Below are 17,155 nucleotides of genomic sequence, written 5' to 3' on the forward strand. Positions count from 1 at the left end.
CACTGGATACAGAAAACCCACACCGAGGACAGCCAAGACCCTCTGGAGAGTATTTTTTAGAGAACAGCGGATTTTAAGGATAGAGAGAAAACCGCTCAGGATTTACAGCCATAACAAAACCCGGTTATTAGGCTCTGAACTTCAATCTCCTGAAAACAGTATCAGCGCGATCTCGTTAATGTCCCTTTGCGGCTTCTTACCCACTTCAAATATGGCCGCCAAGCGCCAGTTTCCTTTACCTCTTGAGTGTGGTAAAGCTCTGACTTCACGCCCATTTCCAAAAGGGCTTCCTCCCGCGAGGCTGCGGTTCTCAGAGCGCAGACGCGAACGTACGTCCTCTTCCCGGCAAGATGGCGCTGGCGTTGATGTGCGGACGCCGGCAGCTTCTGCGCTTACTGCGGCCCCAGCGTCAGGTTAGGATACCCCGGAGCCGAGCGCCAGGATGCCTCACTGTCCCTGTGAGCCGAGCCAGGAGTGGCTTGTGCAAACGGGCATGAGTAGACGCTGACCTGCTCACCCGGACCTCCTTCTCGTGGCCTCGGGTCATATGAGGGCGTGGAAGGGTTACGTCCCAGACTCCGCGGGGTCAGCAGCCTCGTATTTTAGTCTGTTCCTGGGACAAGCGTCACCTCTTCTAGAGAAACCTCAGCCTCAACTTCTGGGCCCCGGGGTGGGTCTGCGGTAGCTGAGAAGCAGGACTCACAGCTTGCATGCTTTCAGGCTCGCAATCTGAGCGCGGGGAGTAGAAGAGTCCTCACCTGTGGAAATTGGCTGCCTGTCTCCTGAGGGGAGGGGTGAGCATAATAAGCGATTTTACCTGATAAAAGGACTCCATCTCCCTTTTACCCACTCAGTTCCACAGCGTCGCAGGGCCCTGCCAGTGGCCCCGGAAACCGCTGACAGCTGGGCTCAGGTTCCCAGCCGACAGGTGCCTCGGGCACCCGCGCTATGTCCTGCTCATGGCCCCAGGCCCCCGCGGCCTCAGTACCTCTGCCGTCTCTTTTGGAGAAGCCCAGGTAAGAGACATTTCGTCCCTGAAATGTTAGGAATGGTGCTTCTTGCAGATTTTATTTTTATTTTGCTTTGATTGGGAGGAGGGGGAATATGGAGCTGTGTTCTTGTCCACACACCACCCAACTCCCCAAATGATAGCATCTCTGCTTGGGATAGATTTTCACATCAGTGGTAAAATTATTGAGAGCGCAGGAGGAAAAGTTTATCTTGTAAACAAGGCGTTGTTTGCCAGAATGGTGGCAAGCCACTGATGGTGAAATAAGATGCAATTCTGTTTGTATATTGGAAAAATTATAATTTGCATGTCAAATGTGGATAAAGAATGTCACCTGCCATATCAGTAAACAAAGGATGTTGAGGCCAGCAGTCCCAGTGGCCACCCCCAACAGGTGCACCCTGAGGGAATTGAGGATGGAGAAACAATACTAGCAGTAGCCAGTTAGGGTACATATTAAAGGAGTGATTTCAGTAAGCCCCAACTCTAGCATCTTTCCATACATAGAAAAACACTAAATTCATTAACTTGAGACTTCTGGTTTTTATTAGCTGTAATTTTTTGGTGTTGTAATTACCTGGTTGGGCTGGGACTGAGGGGCGTTGTTTGGCAAACTCCTGTATATCCTGGCTCCTCCCTTACCTCTTCTGAATAGTCCCTCAGAGCTGAGAGGCTGTGTCCTAGGCTTAAGACCCAAGTAATAATAATAAGTATTAGTCGCTCAGTCAGCTCTTTGCAACTTCATGGACTGTAGCCTGCCAGGCTCCTCTGTGCATGGAATTCTCCAGGCAAGAATACTGGAGTGGGTAGCCATTCCCTTCTCCAGTGGATCTTCCCCACCCAGGGATCAAACCCTGGTCTCCTGCTTTGCAGAGTGATTCTTTACCATCTGAGCCACCAGGGAAGCCCCTCAGTAATGCCCCAAATAAAACACAATTCTCAACTTTTAGGTCTTGTTTTTTTTGCAGTGGGCAGTTTGGGCTACCAGCGAAGGGGCCCAGAGTAGCGTTTTCCCCTTCCCCTGAACTGGGGCCTTGGTACAAGCAGGGGCCTCTTGTGCCTATCCGCCTCCTCAGAGAGTCCAGACAAATGTGGGTGAGTCTCTCCTGGTTCTCGGATCTCCCAATTACTGGTTGATAATCCTTGTATTTGGCAATGTCTAACAGGTACCTGGCTCCCCATTTGAAATATCCTAGGATTTTCTCAGTTGAGAGACTCTGAGCTATCTGAACTGGGTGATTAGATGAGAAGCTGGTCTAACATTTTTTCAGGAAGCCAGCCGGATTTCTGTACTTACACTTACAAGTATGTACTTAATTGGGAATTAAAGAAAATCTTGCCCTGAAAATGGCCAGTATGAGGCTTTTTTATTTTGTATGCAGTAAGAGAAAGCCAGCTTGATAAAACATCTTTTCAGAATTCTGACCTTACGAAGAAACAAAACCCCTTCTAGAGGGAACTTCCATTTTCTGTGTCTTTGAGATGTAAATGTCCTACCTGATCTTAGGCGCCTCAATGTGTGTATGTTTTGAGAAGTTGGTTTCTGCTATCCAGAAAGTACATGTATGGTGTGCATTCAGCAGCCAATCAAATAGACTGAGCTTCTGGGCAGTCTTTTGTCTGACCATGCCAATTCTCAGGGACTTCAGTCGTCTTAATCTTGGTTGCATCAGCCTATACAATAACGACCTTTACTTTCTTATACTGTTTTGAGTAAACTTTATAGATCTTCTGAAGGCTACATCCTTTGTACTTTCTTGTAGGAGTACCTCTTTTGTCTTAATGATTTGAGTTATAATTAAAGTGCCACCTGTCAATAACCATTGATGCTTTAAATTGGAAAAATGTCTTCATAGATACATTTTTACAGAGCTCTCATTATATACAGCTGTTTATTGATACCTATGGGAAAAAAAAAACAGAAGGTGACTACACACACACACACACACACACACACACACACACAGTAGTTAACCTAAGAATTCTGTTAGTTTTTTTGTTTTTTAAAAAAGGTATGGGCAACCTTATTTGTGGTTTCTGTTTCCCTTCAGTGAGTGGGTTTTACAGATGCTAATAAAAACATGAAGATAATTAATGTTGATTAGGTTGATTAACGGAGGTTTAAGAAATGAAGAGAAAGTCTAGAAACTTCTTCCCACTAAAGTGGAAATGTTAAAGAACTCGTGTCCCAAATGGATAAAGAAATCTTTAAGTGGTTATATTAAGAAATAAGATATATAAAACAGATGCTAATAGGATTAAAAAAAAAGGTTTCAACACATTACCTTAGGTTGGATGGACCAACATTATTGGTCCCAGTATTAGCTTTTATTCCCCCTAAAGGCTAGAAGAAACTTACACAGAGATATCTGACTAACAGTTGCTTGGAACAACGATTATGGCAATTGATTAAGTTTTAAAAAATTGATAAAAGAGCCTGAGTCCCTTGGCTCAACCTCTCACTGGGAACCCAGAGCCTTTTATACAAAAATAGATCAAATGATTTTATTAAAAAGGAAGTTTCTGGACTGCTTCTAAGACCAAGACTTGATGTGATCCTGACAGAGACTAAAGTTAAAGTTATAGAAGTTGATAGAAATGAGATAAAAATTTATCAAAACTGGTATATTTAAATGGGCTTTATGTAAGATGATTATATTTCTTTTGCCTTATTGTGGGATAGACATCATGTCTCACTCCCCTGCCTGTTATTATTATAAGACAGGGCATATAAATCTGCTCCTCAGACTATAGTAATTAAGCATATTAAAGGAAACCAGTAGGGTTACCAGAGCACACACACCATAATGTAAAAACTGGGAGCTGATGTTCCAGGGCTAGCAAAAATAGTAATAGAGATTTGCTCTGGGTCTAACTGGTGCACTCAGAAAGAGGGCCTTTGTTGAATGCCTTATAAAACTTTTGAAGACATAGTAAATTGAACCCTAAAGTTCTATAATATAGAAATCCTGATTTTCAGTTTAGTTGGAAGTCAGTGATTAAAAAAGAAAACAAAATTTAGTTTGGCCAATCAGTCTTAGTATCACTTGGGCAATTGACCAGTTCTTTGGGAAATTAAAAGCAACTATTTTTGTCTTGAAAACAAATCAGAAATGTAAATATAGCCCCTAAACTAGTAAGTTTATTAATACTTGATTCAAAACTTAAGTTTTTTGTTGTTGTTGTTGGTTGCTCAGTTGTGTCCGACTCTTTGTGACCCCATGGACTGTAGTCCCCCCCAGGCTTCTCTGTCCATGGGATTTCTCAGGCAAGAATACTGCAGTGGGTTGCCATTTCCTTTTCCACAGAACTAAGTATTTTAATGAAACTATGAGATCTCTAGTATTATCTGTTTGTATGTCTGTATATATATTATGGAGAAGGCAATGGCACCCCACTCCAGTACTCTTGCCTGGAAAATCCCGTGGACAGAGGAGCCTGGAAGGCTGCAGTCCATGGGCTCGCTGAGGGTCGGACATGACTGAGCAACTTCACTTTCACTTTTCACTTTCATGCATTGGAGAAGGAAATGGCAACCTACTCCACTGTTCTTGCCTGGAGAATCCCAGGGACGGCGGAGCCTGGTGGGCTGCCATCTATGGGGTCACACAGAGTCAGACATGACTGAAGTGACTTAGCAGCAGCATATATATTATACATATAAGATGTCACTACCTCTGGATATACTTTTCAAAATTAAATTTATAAAAGGCCTCTATTTAATTGACTTTAAGTACTTACAAATTAACTCTTTCTAAATATAAAGGAAACTGGCCAGAATGAATTTCGGGTTCATGTGATCTAGGAAGTAGTAAATTAATATCTGGTGTTAAAGCTAGCTTAAGCATGCTGGCTTAATCAATTAGACATATCTTTTATTCTACCTAGGTTTACTAAAAGTCAGTAAGTTCATATTCTTTGGCAACGTTTTCAGCAAGAAAAAATAATAACTTGGTGTTATTTTCATAAGTTAGGAAAGTTCAGCTTCAGCATCAGTCCTTCCAATGAATAATCAGGACTGATTTCCTTTAGGATGAACTGGTTGGATCTCCTTGCAGTCCAAGAGACTCTCAGGAGTCTTCACCAACACCACAGTTCAGAGGCATCAATTCTTTGGCACTCATCTTTCTTTATAGTCCAACTCTCACATCCATACATGACTACTGGAAAAACCATAGCTTTGACTAGACGGACTTTTGTTGGCAAAGTAGTGTCTCTGCTTTTTAATATGCTGTCTAGGTTGGAGCTTTTCTTCCAAGGAGCAAGCATCTTTTAATTTCATGGCTGCAGTCACCATCTGCAGTGATTTTGGAGCCCCCCAAAATAAAGTCTCTCACTGTTTCCATTGTTTCCCCATCTGATTGCCTGAAGTGATGGGACTGGATGCCATGATCTTCGTTTTCTGAATGTTGAGCTTTAAGCCAACTTTTTCACTCTCCTCTTTCACTTTCATCAAGAGATTCTTTAGTTCTTCTTCACTTTCTGTCATCAGGGTAGTGTTATCTGCATATCTGATGTTATTGATATTTCTCCTGGCAATCTTGATTCCAGCTTGGGCTTCATCCAGTCCAGCATTTCTCATGATGGACTCTGCATAGAAGTTAAATAAGCGGAGTGACGATATACAGCCTTGACGTACTCCTTTCCCAATTTGGAACCAGTCTGTTATTCCATGTCCAGTTCTAACTTGTTTCTTGACCTACATACAGATTTCTCATTAGGCAGGTAAGGTTGTCTGGTATTCCCATCTCTTTAAGAATTTTCCACAGTTTTTTGTGATCCACACAGTCAAAGGCTTTGGTGTAGTCAATAAAGCAGAAGTAGATGTTTTTCTGGAACTCTCTTTTTCGATGACCCAACAGATATTGGCAATCTGATCTCTGGTTCCTCTCTCTTTTCTAAAACCAGCTTGAACATCTGGAAGTTCATAGTTCATGTATTGTTGAAGCCTGGCTTGGAGAATTTGGGGCATTACTGAGGACTTAACTAGGATGCAAGCTCTTGGCTCTGAGGGATTGTTCCAAAGAGGTGAGGGAGGAGCCAAGGTATATAGGAGTTTTGCAAAACAAACAAAAAGGTAGTTGAAACATCAAAGGATTACTGTTAAAGAAAAACCAAGTGTCTCAAGTTTATGAGTTTAGCACTTTTCTGTGTAAGGAAAGATACAGGAGTCTTTTGTTCAGGTGCTCAGTGGTGCCCACCTCTTTGTGACCCCATGAACTGCACCATGCCAGGCTTCCCTATCCTTCACTATCTCCTGGAGTTTGCTCAAACTCATATCCATTGAGTCAACGATGCCATCCAACCATCTCATCGTTTGCCACCCCCTTTTCTTGCCTTCAGTCTTTCCCAGCATCAGGGTCTTTTCCAGTGAGTTGACTCTTCACATCAGATGGCCAAAGTATTGGAACTTCAGCATTAGTGCTTCCAATGAATATTCAGTGTTGATGTCCTTTAGAATTGACTACTTTGATCTCCTTGCTGTCCAAGGGACTCTCAAGCATCTTCTCTAGCACCACAGTTTGAAAGCACCAATTCTTCGGCACTCAGCCTTCTTTATGATCCAGCTCTCTCAACTGTACATGACTACTGCAAAAACCATAGCTTTGAGTATATAGACCTTTGTGGGCAAAGTGATGTCTCTGCTTTTTAATACATTGTTAGATTTGTCATAGTTTTTCTTCCAAGGAGCAAGCGTCTTTTAATTTAATGGCTGCCGCCACTGTCCACAGTGATTTTGGAGCCTAAGAAAATAAAGTCGGTCACTGTTTCCCTATCTATTTGCTATGAAGTAGTGGAACCGGATGCCATGATCTTAGTTTTTTTGAATGTTGAGTTTTGAGCCAGCTTTTTCACTCTCCTCTTCGACCTTTAGTTCTTTAGAACCTTTAGCCCTTTAGTTCCTCTTCACTTTCTGCCATTAGGGTGGAGTCATCTGCATATCTGAGATTATTGATATTTCTCCCTGCAGTCTTGATTCCAGCTTGAGCTTTATCCAGTTCGGCATTTCACATGATATATTCTGCATAGAAGTTAAATAAGCAGGATGACAATATACAGCCTTGATGTACTCCTTTCCCAATTTGGAACCAGTCTGTTGTTCCATGTCCCATTCTAAGTATTGCTTCCTGACTTGTATACAGGTTTCTCCTTTCTTACAGGAGGCAGGTAAGATGTTCTGGTATTCCTATCTCTTTAAGAATTTTCTGCAGTTTGTTGTGACCCACACAATCAAAGGCTTTAACACAGTCAATGAAGCAGAAGTAGATGTTTCTCTGGAATTCCCTTGCTTTTTCTGTGATTCAGCATGTTGGCAATTTGACCTCTGGTTCCTCTGCCTTTTCTAAATCCAGCTTGTACAACTGAAAGTTCTCAGTTCACATACTGTTGAAGCCTCACTTGGAGGATATTGAGCATTGCTTTGCTAGCATGTGAAATAGGTGCAGTTGTGCAGTTTGAACATTCTTTGGCATTGCCCTTCTTTGGGATTGGAATAAAAACTGACCTTTTCCAGTCCTGTGGCCACTGCTGAGTTTTTCCAAATTTGCTGGCATGTTGAGTGCAGTACTTTCACAACATCATCTTTTAGGATTTGAAATAACTCAGATGGAATTCCATCACTTCCACTAGCTTTGTTTGTAGTAATGCTTCCTAAGACCCATTTGACTTCAAACTCCAGGATGTCTGGCTCAGAGTGATCACACCATCGTAGTTATCCAGGTTGGTCAAACTTCACTGCAAATGCAATAAAAGAGCCCCATATTGGCCATTTTCAGGGCAAGATTTCCTTTAATTCCCAATTAAATGAGTACTTATAAGTTTTGTACATACATAGACTTGGCTAGAGTGTTAGTTGGAGGCAAAGATGTTAGGCCAGCCTCTCATCTAATCACCCAGTTTAGACTGCTTGGTGTCTCTACTGAGCAACTCTCCATCTTTCATCTGGGCTCCCCTAGTATCTTTCAGCTGGGGAGCCAGGTACCAGTTAGACACTGCCAAATAAAACTCAGAATCATCAGGCAGTAGTCAGGAGATCCAAGAATCCCCCTGATTTGTCTGGACTCTCCAAGGAGGCAGACAGTCCCAAGAGGCCTCTGCTAATATGAGGCCGTAAGTCCTCATAGAGTTCAGGTGAAGGAGAGAGGTATACTCTGGATCCTTTTGTAGTCACCAAAATTGTTAACTGTAAAAAGTGTACAACCTAAAAGCTGAAGATTATGTTTTATTCAGTGAACTTGCTAAGGACTTAATCCTGGAAGACTGCCTCTCAGATAAGCTCTGAGGGACTGTTCCAAAGAGGTAAGAGAGGAGCCAGGATATATGGAAGTTTGGGGAGGTGGCGGGGAACAGGTAGTCAGAATATCAAAAGATTTAAAAAAAAAAAAAATAGTATTAAAGAAAAACCAGATATCTCAAGTTGATGAGTTTAGCACTTTTCTATGTATAGACTGATGTAAGAGTCTGGGCTTGTTGAGATCATTCCTTTGATAAGCACCTTAAGTATAGTAAGTAAGTGAAGTCGCTCAGTCGTGTCCGACTCTTTGTGACCCCATGGATTATAGCCACCAGGCTCCTCTGTCCGTGGGCTTTTCCAGGCAATAGTACTGGATTGGATTTCCATTTCCTTCTCTAGCGGATCTTCCTGACCCTGGGATCGAACCGGATCTCCCGCATTGTAGACAGACTCTTTACAGTCTGAGCTACCAGTATATAGCACCAATATTCTGTTTTTCTCCATCCTGAATCCCCTCAGGGTATACAGTTGAGGGTAGCTGATGGCTGCTGCACCCTTTGTTTACTCATATGGCAGGCAACATTTTTCTTCCACATAGCGGTCTTTCACAGGCAATCTAGAGAATTTTAGATTATCAACAGGGCCTGATCCAAAAGTAGCAGTTTGAGTAGCCTATCAGCAGAATCTTTGCCAGATCTACACATCAGCCTTCCTAGTGCCATGGGACAAAACTAGTCATAATGCCTCCCAACTTTTGGTCAAATTTATGACCTGAAAAGAGGAAAAAAAGAGAAAAAATTTATGACCAAAGAATTTCACCTGCCGCGTCAGCAAACAAAGTATATCGGGGCCATCAGCCACTGCAGCCACCCCTGTAGTGCATCCTGAGAGGATTCAGGATGGAGAAGCAGAATACTGGCCCTAGAAAGTTAAGGTATATATCAAAGGAATGATTTCAATAAACCAAGGCTCTTGTAGCTTTCCATAAATAGAAAAGCACTAAATTCATTAACTTGAGACACCTACCTGGTTTTTCTTGAATTAGCAGTAATCTTTTGGTGTTTGACTACCTGGTTTTTGGGGGTTGGTTGTTTGTTTTGCAAAAATTCTTGCATATCCTTGCTTCTTCCTCAGACCTGAGAGGCTGTGTCCTGGGCTGTGTCAGTAATGTCCCAAATAAAACACAATTCTCAACTTTGAGGTTGTGCATTTTTTCATTTGACACAATTACAACTTGCATGTCCCTGATTTCATGGACATTAATATTTCTGAGCACCAAGTAGATATCATCTTAAAAACTGAGTTGTTTAAAGAAAAATTATAATAGTTTAAGTGTATGCAAAATTGTGCCAGTGATGCTCATGCAACTGAAATTTGGAAAATACTAATATAAGAAATAACTTCCTAACATGAAGGAGAGTCATGAAGTCTTATTCCGAGTAACTTATCTTCCTGCTTAGAGAGGAAAATAAAATATCCTTTTTTAAAAATAATGAACAGGAATATGTATTTAAAATAAGAAACCTTTACAAAGTAATGTTTTTTGAAAAACTGACAAATACCATAAGCATCATAAAACCTAGAAAAATAATTTTTAATTGACTTCCTGACATTAAATGTTGTTTTTAAGCTTTGAATTCTTTGAACAGTATAGGCTACCATGGGAGAACAAGAAATAGGGAGTCCAGAGAGTAAGTACCCCGGTGTTGGTTATTGTAAGAGGGACCTCGTTTTCTATGTGTCTGCACCCTGCTGAATATAATGTGCTTAGTCGCTCAAGCGACTCTCTGTGACCCTTTGGACGGTAACCCACCAGGCTCCTCTGTCCATGGCATTTTTCAGACAAGAATACTAGTATGGGTTGCCATTTCCTCCTCTAGGGACCGAATATAATACATGACTTTTTTCCCCCACAGGTTCCGGCCCCTCCAGTCATTCCTGCAACTCCCCCACCCACAGCAGTACCTGAAGTGGCTTCTGGAGAGGCCGCAGATATCATCCAAGCTGCTGCGGAGCAGAGCTTCGCTGAACTTGGGCTGGGGTCCTACACCCCAGTGGGACTGATCCAGAACTTACTTGAATTTATGCATGTTAACCTAGGCCTACCATGGTGGGGAGCCATTGCTGCATGTAAGGGGAACATATCTGTACAAGGGTAAAGGAAATGGGGGTTTGGGGTAGAACTTTAAAGATAGCAGCTCTATGCGTGGATAGAGGAAATAGTTGCATAAGTTTATAGCTGAGAAAAGCCGATGATGCAAATGAGTGAAAGAGGTTCATGACACTTAGATGCACGCCACTGTATATCTTGAGGGGCATTTTAAAACCACTAGATCATCTAGGATTTAAGAAGTGTAAGTTTTTGAATGTGAGGGTAGGGTTTAAGTATGGGGACCTCCGTAAAAGTGATGAAGCCTGATTCAAAAGAGCAGAAGGTCAGGTCAGATGGGAAGACACTCACATCGCTCCTCTTATAAGGTTAAAACTGCTTTAAATTCTGTTTTTCCCCATACATTGCTCCAGTGATCTTCTCTCCCCCATGTCTTCAGTTTCTCCATCTTTACTGCCTTCTCTGAACATATAGGTGTGTGCAGGCATACCATGTGTTTCTTAGTAAATTCTTTCCCCTCATCGTTAATTCACTTTTAACTACTACCCTTTCTCCGTCTCTTCATAGCTATCATTTAAAAGAGTATTCTACACCCAGTAGGCTTTTCTCTCTTTCTGTTCTGTGACCCTCAGCAGTCTGACTTATACCACCTTGTTCTAACTGCCAGTGATATCATTTCTTAGTCCACTTTTCACACTTGCCCTTTCTGCATCAGACACGGTCGAGTGTGGAACCTGCCCATTGGCTTTTGCAACTTTCTGTCCATATCCTCCCGTCTCCATTGCTCAGTACCCTACCTGCCCCTTCAGTGCTGGTATTCCCGGTTCTGTCCTTAGCTCCCTTCTCCGTCCACTTCACACCATTTATCATTATGGTGATAAAGCTTAAATGTATATCTCCCCCTTGTCTCTTCTCAGCCCAGGCCCACTTGCTTATCACAGATACCATCAACTAAATAAATATTTGTTGAAATGATCAGGAAATGTGAAATGTAAGAAAAGAAATAGGAAGGAGTTAAAGCAGTAGGCCACCAGATTACCTCCTATTCCAGACATTTCTAGGACAGCATTTTTCAGACTTCATTCCTGGGAGCCCCAGAGTTCTGTGAAAGTGCTTCTGAGCAAAGCAAATTCCAAAGATGGAACAGTCTTAACAGTCAGACAAGCCTCCTCACCCAGGGTAGCTTGATTTTATTTGTTATGTATATTGTGGTTACACTTAGAATTGAGGAAAAAAGGAGTCCATTAATCATAGAAAAGTTTGGAAACCATTGATCTATAAAAGTAGCTTCTGTCACCTTTTTGAGGAAATAAGATTGCTGGTCATTTGTTTGGAGAAGTTAATGCCAGACTTTTGATGTCAAAGCAGAGGACTGAGCCTCAAAGGAACTGAGTCACACCGCGCCCTTTGTTTGGGGCCTGTGGGCATGAGCCACAGGGTGGGAAAGTCCAGGCAAGAGACCCTCTCAGGGAGGACCTAGAAACGTTTAGCCCAGCTACAGAATGGCTTGATGAAGAATGCAGAATGTCACTCCACTCCTAGTTTGTGTTTCCAGGCACAGTCCTTGCCCGCTGCCTGGTGTTTCCTCTCATCGTGAAGGGCCAACGAGAGGCAGCCAAGATTCACAATCACTTGCCAGAGATTCAGAAGTTTTCCGCTCGAATCAGAGAGGCCAAGTTGACAGGAAACCACACAGAATGTGAGTCAGTCGCAGAATGAGCATGGGAGAGGACCTGTTTTCCCTACATACAGCTGGGGGCAGGGAGGGGGCAATGGGTAGGAGGGGGAACAACTCAAATTGGGAGTTACTACAGTTGGACAAGTTCTGAGATATACCTGCTTCTTGGGCCTGTTGCTTCCAGTGCCTGGCCAGAGTCAGTTAGATGTGACTCATGGGCCAGGTTATGAGGATGGTCACCTCCACCAACCTAGCTGTTAGCCCAACCATTAACTTCTACTCCCTTCCCAGTTTACAGGGCCTCCTCGGAGATGACATTCTACCAGAAAAAGCATGATATTAAACTCTTTAGACCTCTCATTCTACCACTGACTCAGGTGAGCAAAAAACATTTCCCCTCTAACTTCAGAAACAATCAGATTAAAAGAAACAACAAAAATTAAAAATCAGATTACCTCCTCTGTGTTTCCCAGGCAATGGCTCCCCACTCCAGTACTCTTGCCTGGAAAATCCCATGGGCAGAGGAGCCTGGTGGGCTGCAGTCCATGAGGTCGCTGAGTTGGACACGACTGAGCGACTTCACTTTCAGTTTTCACTTTCATGCATTGGAGAAGGAAATGGCAACCCACTCCAGTGTTCTTGCCTGGAGAATCCCAGGGATGGGGGAGCCTGGTGGGCTGCCGTCTATGGGGTCACCAACCCTAAAAGCAGGTTGGCGGTGATATTATGCTACATAAACCCATTATGGGTTTCAATAACGGAGTAATTAAAATGTCCCCTCTGTTAAAGGGTACTGACACTGTTTATCCTGTGTCACAGGCCCCGATCTTCATCTCCTTCTTCATTGCCTTGAGAGAAATGGCCAACCTTCCCGTGCCCAGCCTGCAGACAGGTGGTCTCTGGTGGTTCCAGGATCTCACACTATCTGACCCCATCTACGTATTACCTCTGGTGGTCACAGCTACAATGTGGGGTGTCCTTGAGGTAAGCCTGGGTTCGCCAAGTGCCTGTCCTGCAGAGTGGGGAGTGAAAGGAAAGCAGTTGTATAGAATGGTCATTCTTCACTCCCTGGAGAAACAGAACTGATAGGTAAGAGATCTGAGCCAGGATCAATGACATGCATTTGCTTGTCAAATGTATGTTCTTCCCTTGCTTTTTCTTTTTTCCCAGTTAGGTGCTGAAACTGGCATGCAAAGTTCTGACCTTCAGTGGATGAGAAATTTTATCAGACTAATGCCCCTGGCAGTCTTGCCCATAACTATCCATTTCCCCACGGTAGGTCATGGCTTAGGGGCTGTCTCCAAGTCTCCTGGCAAGGTGCCCAGAGATGCAGCTTCTGAGTGCCTTCTCTTCTCATCCAGGCAGTGTTCATGTACTGGCTCTCCTCCAACATGTTTTCCCTGGGCCAGGTGGCCTGTCTCCGTATTCCTGCTGTACGCACTGTACTGAAAATTCCCCAACGTGTTGTGCACGACCCAGACAAGTTACCTCCACGAGAAGGCTTCATAAAGAGCTTCAAACAAGGTAAGGGCCCGTCCTCTGTGACAAGGACAGGGGGAACGTGGTCTTGAAATGAGTCCAGGACCAATGGTCTTCCTCTCCTTCACACAGGCTGGAAGAATGCCGAAATGGCCCATCAGCTACAGGAACGGGAACGACGTATGCAGAACCACTTGGAGCTCGCTGCCAGGGGTAAAAAACCCTTGCAGGCCAAATTCTGTCATTTGTTTCTTCCTTTTCTTCGTTCATCGGGATTTGTTTTCTCTTCTTCCCCAGGTCCGTTACGACAGACGTTTGCCCACAACCCTCTGCTGCAGCATGGAAAGAATGACCCTCCCAACACCCCCAACAGCAGCAGCAGCAGCAGCAACAAAGCAAAGTCAAAGCAGCCCTGGCGTGACACGCTTGGCTGACCTCTGCTGCCTGCTCACACTGGCAGGAACTCTGTCTCTTCAGAGACTCAGCCTTCGAACACGATTTCATGCTGGGTCTTTGCGCCAGACCTAGAAACTGTGGGACATACTGATGTTCATTTTAAAATTGGATTCCACTACAGACTCTTCCACCTGATTGTGAAAGAACCCTGGGAGCCAGGGGATCTTCCCGTCCGCAGAGTTAGTAAACCTCTGTGCTACAACACTGCTTCCTAACAATTACTAAATGGAAATGGATTGAGCGCTTCAGAAAGAATAGCTTGGGTGATGACCGCTCTTGCTGGCCCACGATCTTAGGAGGCATCTCAGTGTTGTAACAGCATGAAGGGCTAGATGTGTTGTCACGCCCGTATTTGCCCCTTGTCATCAGAGGTGTATGCCTGGTAAGTGGTGAATGTATATGGAGGAACCACATTCACTTATCCCAAGATTACGTATAAAATATCCTTCAAGAAGTAGATGTGCTCAATTTCTTAGTGATAAGAGGAACAGAAGTTGATACAGCTTTTATCAAATAACCTAGCATTTTGCTACAGCAGCATAGGTGTTCTCTTGGGTAGAGGCTGATTGCATCAGCCTTCAGCAACTGGGTTAAGAGGGAAGAAATGCTCAGATTCTTTCTAACATAAGATTGTTTTTAGTCTTCCTGCCTGGTTCATGGAAACTATCCCTAAGACACTGTATAAAAATGATGGAGCCACTCAGAGTTTAGAAGCATACCCTTTTATTGTCTAGCACCTGTGACAGTTTCATGTCTCTAAAGGAGACAGGAAGTTAAAGCATTGTTGGATTTTCCAGTGGAAGAGGAGTGGGCAGGCACACTGGAGGTGAGTGGATATCTTAACACATGGGAACGTGCCACTGGAACATCCAAGCTCACACCTAGCATGCTTCCCATCACAGTCTGCTTTATGTCCCTTTAAAAGAAACCAGGAATAATATGTAGCAAAACAAATAAATTACTCTCCATCTCTCAGAAAGCAAGTTCAGAGGTTGCTGAAGCTGCCTACGAGGCCTCCAAAGAAGTGAGCTTTCCTTTTCAACTTCCTTGCCTCCAGCCAGCAGGAGATAGAAGCCCCTGCTTTCCACATCTCGAAATTTCTTGTGGTTATTTAGACTTGGGATCCTGTTGCTTGGACTGCTGTCCTCCATCTTCCAAATCCATCTCTGCAGCAACTGACATACATAGGACCTGGAGGTACCACGTGACAGAGGCTACAAAGAGAGGTTTGAGTCAGAACTGAGAAGAAGTCAAGTCAACTGGACTGAGTCCAAGTGGCACTGAGTGGGGCTGGGCCCGAGGGGACAATTTCAGTTAAACTTCAACAACAGGTAGGGGCTATGGCAGAGGTGGCTTGGGAGAATAAGAGTTGCAAAAGGAAAAAAAACCAACCCTAAGCTGTACAACAGCTGAGCTGACTTAAGGATCCAAGGCTTACCCACAATCCTGCGGAGCCAAAGAGGTCGTTTGTGTTCTGGCACTCTGACGATGAAGAAGTAAAAGGGCAAGCCTGAGAGAGCAATGCCAATGCCGATGAGGGAATTGATGGTATCACTGTAGAGTGGAACAGCCACCAGGAAGACGGTGCAGAGGCAGAAGACAATGGGGAAGAACAGGCTGAGCTGAGGGCCCAGAAGAAACAATTGGAGGTTAAACAGGTCAGGGTGGACAGCCACGATAACCCCCCACTCCCGTAGAGCAGAGTGCTGAGCCTTCCTGTCATCCCCTTCATTTCAATGAGTACCACCCACAGTTCTGGGCCAAGGTTTCTGAGTAGGTGTCAGAATCCCTGGAGCAGGTGCAGCAAATGTGGGATGGAGAGGAACTACCTTGAGAGGACGAGGCCTGTCGGGCTCCTTCCAGCGCAGATAAAGCTGACCCACAATAGAGAGCCCCACGAAGAACCAGTAGCTGAAGCTGTAGTAGTTAATGAGCTTAAAGATGTCCTCCACACACAAATAGATCAACGCCATGAGACCCTGTAGGCACAAGCCCACGTCAGCTCCTGTCAGCCTCTGTCATGCAAAGCAGTTTCCAGTTCCCTTTATCCCACAGATCCACCCCCCTTGTTAAGTCCTCAGTTTCTCCAACTGTCCTTTTCTGTTCCCACCCCATTTGCCACCTTAACTTCATTCATTTCCTATCAAGTCAGTAGCCTTTTTCAGCCCGTTCTTCAAATCCTTGCCAGCTTAATCCTCTATACAACACAGCCCGAAACAATTCCTCAAATAGCTTTTTCCCCAGAACCTCTCCAGAATGGCTCCAACCTACACGTCCAGCTTTTACCTTCTACTACCCAACTCCACACCTCCAGACTGCTGATGCCATTTTTCTAACCTAAAGCCCATCAATATTTGCAACCCTAAACTTGGAAGACCCATTTCAAATTCTCCAAAGTCTGTCTGTCACTTCTACCCCTACAGAAATGACCATTTCTCCCCATAAACACTACATCATCTGCCACAGCAGCCGTTACAATGTATTCCATGACTATTGTGCCCCACCCTAGACGCCGAGGCCACCATTCGTTAGAGAAGGTGGGTTCTCTTCAGAACCACCGCAGCAGCTGGCACAGTGCCTTGCCCATGGTGAACGGTCTGATGATAGTTTTTCTATTAGAATATTTAGAGCTTCTTGGAAGCCAGAACAATTGTATCTATTGTTACTAAAGTTTCCCCATTACCTGGCTTTCAGCCCAACCTTGAGATCACTTACATTGAAGAGAAGAGCTGACACTGGTGTGAACCGCTCCACATGAATCATGCAGATGGTATCAGGGAGATGGCCTTCTCTTGAGCCCACAAAGAAAAGCCTATTTGGGGTAAGATAGGAGAGGCTGAAAAACCTGGGGGGCATGGGTGTGGCCAGGTTCATGTGCCACAAGTCCTTCCCTCCATCAAAAGGGTTTGATTAATTTGGAAAGAAGTTGAATACCAAGATGTGTGAGCACTGGAGGCCGCTGATGGAATTGAGGCCAAAGGGTTGACTATCATTTGGGGAGCATGGTGACTCAAGTGGATCCTGTAAGTCTGGCCCTGCCATAGCTCTTTACAATACTCCTCAGTAAAAGAAGACACTCATACCTAGACGCAGCCACGATGGAGGCATTGAGGCCACCAAAGCAGGATAATGCAACCGCTAACGGAATGGTCCAATTGAATATTCCAAAAATCTGGTCTGCAAAAGTCT

At 44.1% G+C, this 17,155-nt stretch overlaps 2 protein-coding genes across 8 annotated transcripts in view; one reads left to right on the forward strand and one right to left on the reverse strand.

Annotated features, from left to right (window-relative positions):
- The first annotated feature begins 256 nt into the window (after positions 1 to 256).
- OXA1L (OXA1L mitochondrial inner membrane protein) lies at positions 257 to 14,423 on the forward strand. Its single transcript, XM_006066524.4, has 10 exons — positions 257 to 413; positions 855 to 1,016; positions 10,160 to 10,373; positions 11,909 to 12,052; positions 12,323 to 12,408; positions 12,851 to 13,015; positions 13,202 to 13,306; positions 13,393 to 13,555; positions 13,643 to 13,723; positions 13,808 to 14,423. The coding sequence occupies exons 1-10, from the start codon at positions 351 to 353 to the stop codon at positions 13,942 to 13,944; spliced, it is 1,320 nt and encodes a 439-aa protein (XP_006066586.1). The 5' UTR covers positions 257 to 350; the 3' UTR covers positions 13,945 to 14,423.
- A 249-nt stretch (positions 14,424 to 14,672) lies between these two features.
- Positions 14,673 to 17,155, reverse strand: part of SLC7A7 (solute carrier family 7 member 7) — a 39,747-nt gene continuing 37,264 nt past the window's right edge. For all 7 annotated transcript variants that reach the window (XM_044925286.1, XM_044925287.2, XM_044925285.2 and 4 more), the window contains 5 exons: positions 17,050 to 17,153; positions 16,682 to 16,778; positions 15,796 to 15,945; positions 15,405 to 15,588; positions 14,673 to 15,180 (listed from right to left, as the gene is read on the reverse strand). In XM_044925286.1, coding sequence (XP_044781221.1) covers positions 15,074 to 15,180; positions 15,405 to 15,588; positions 15,796 to 15,945; positions 16,682 to 16,778; positions 17,050 to 17,153 — 642 coding nt within the window. In that variant the 3' untranslated portion in view covers positions 14,673 to 15,073. The remainder of the gene's footprint in view (positions 15,181 to 15,404; positions 15,589 to 15,795; positions 15,946 to 16,681; positions 16,779 to 17,049; positions 17,154 to 17,155) is intronic.

The sequence above is a fragment of the Bubalus bubalis genome, chromosome 11, assembly GCF_019923935.1.
Source record: "Bubalus bubalis isolate 160015118507 breed Murrah chromosome 11, NDDB_SH_1, whole genome shotgun sequence".
Lineage (NCBI taxonomy): Eukaryota > Metazoa > Chordata > Mammalia > Artiodactyla > Bovidae > Bubalus > Bubalus bubalis.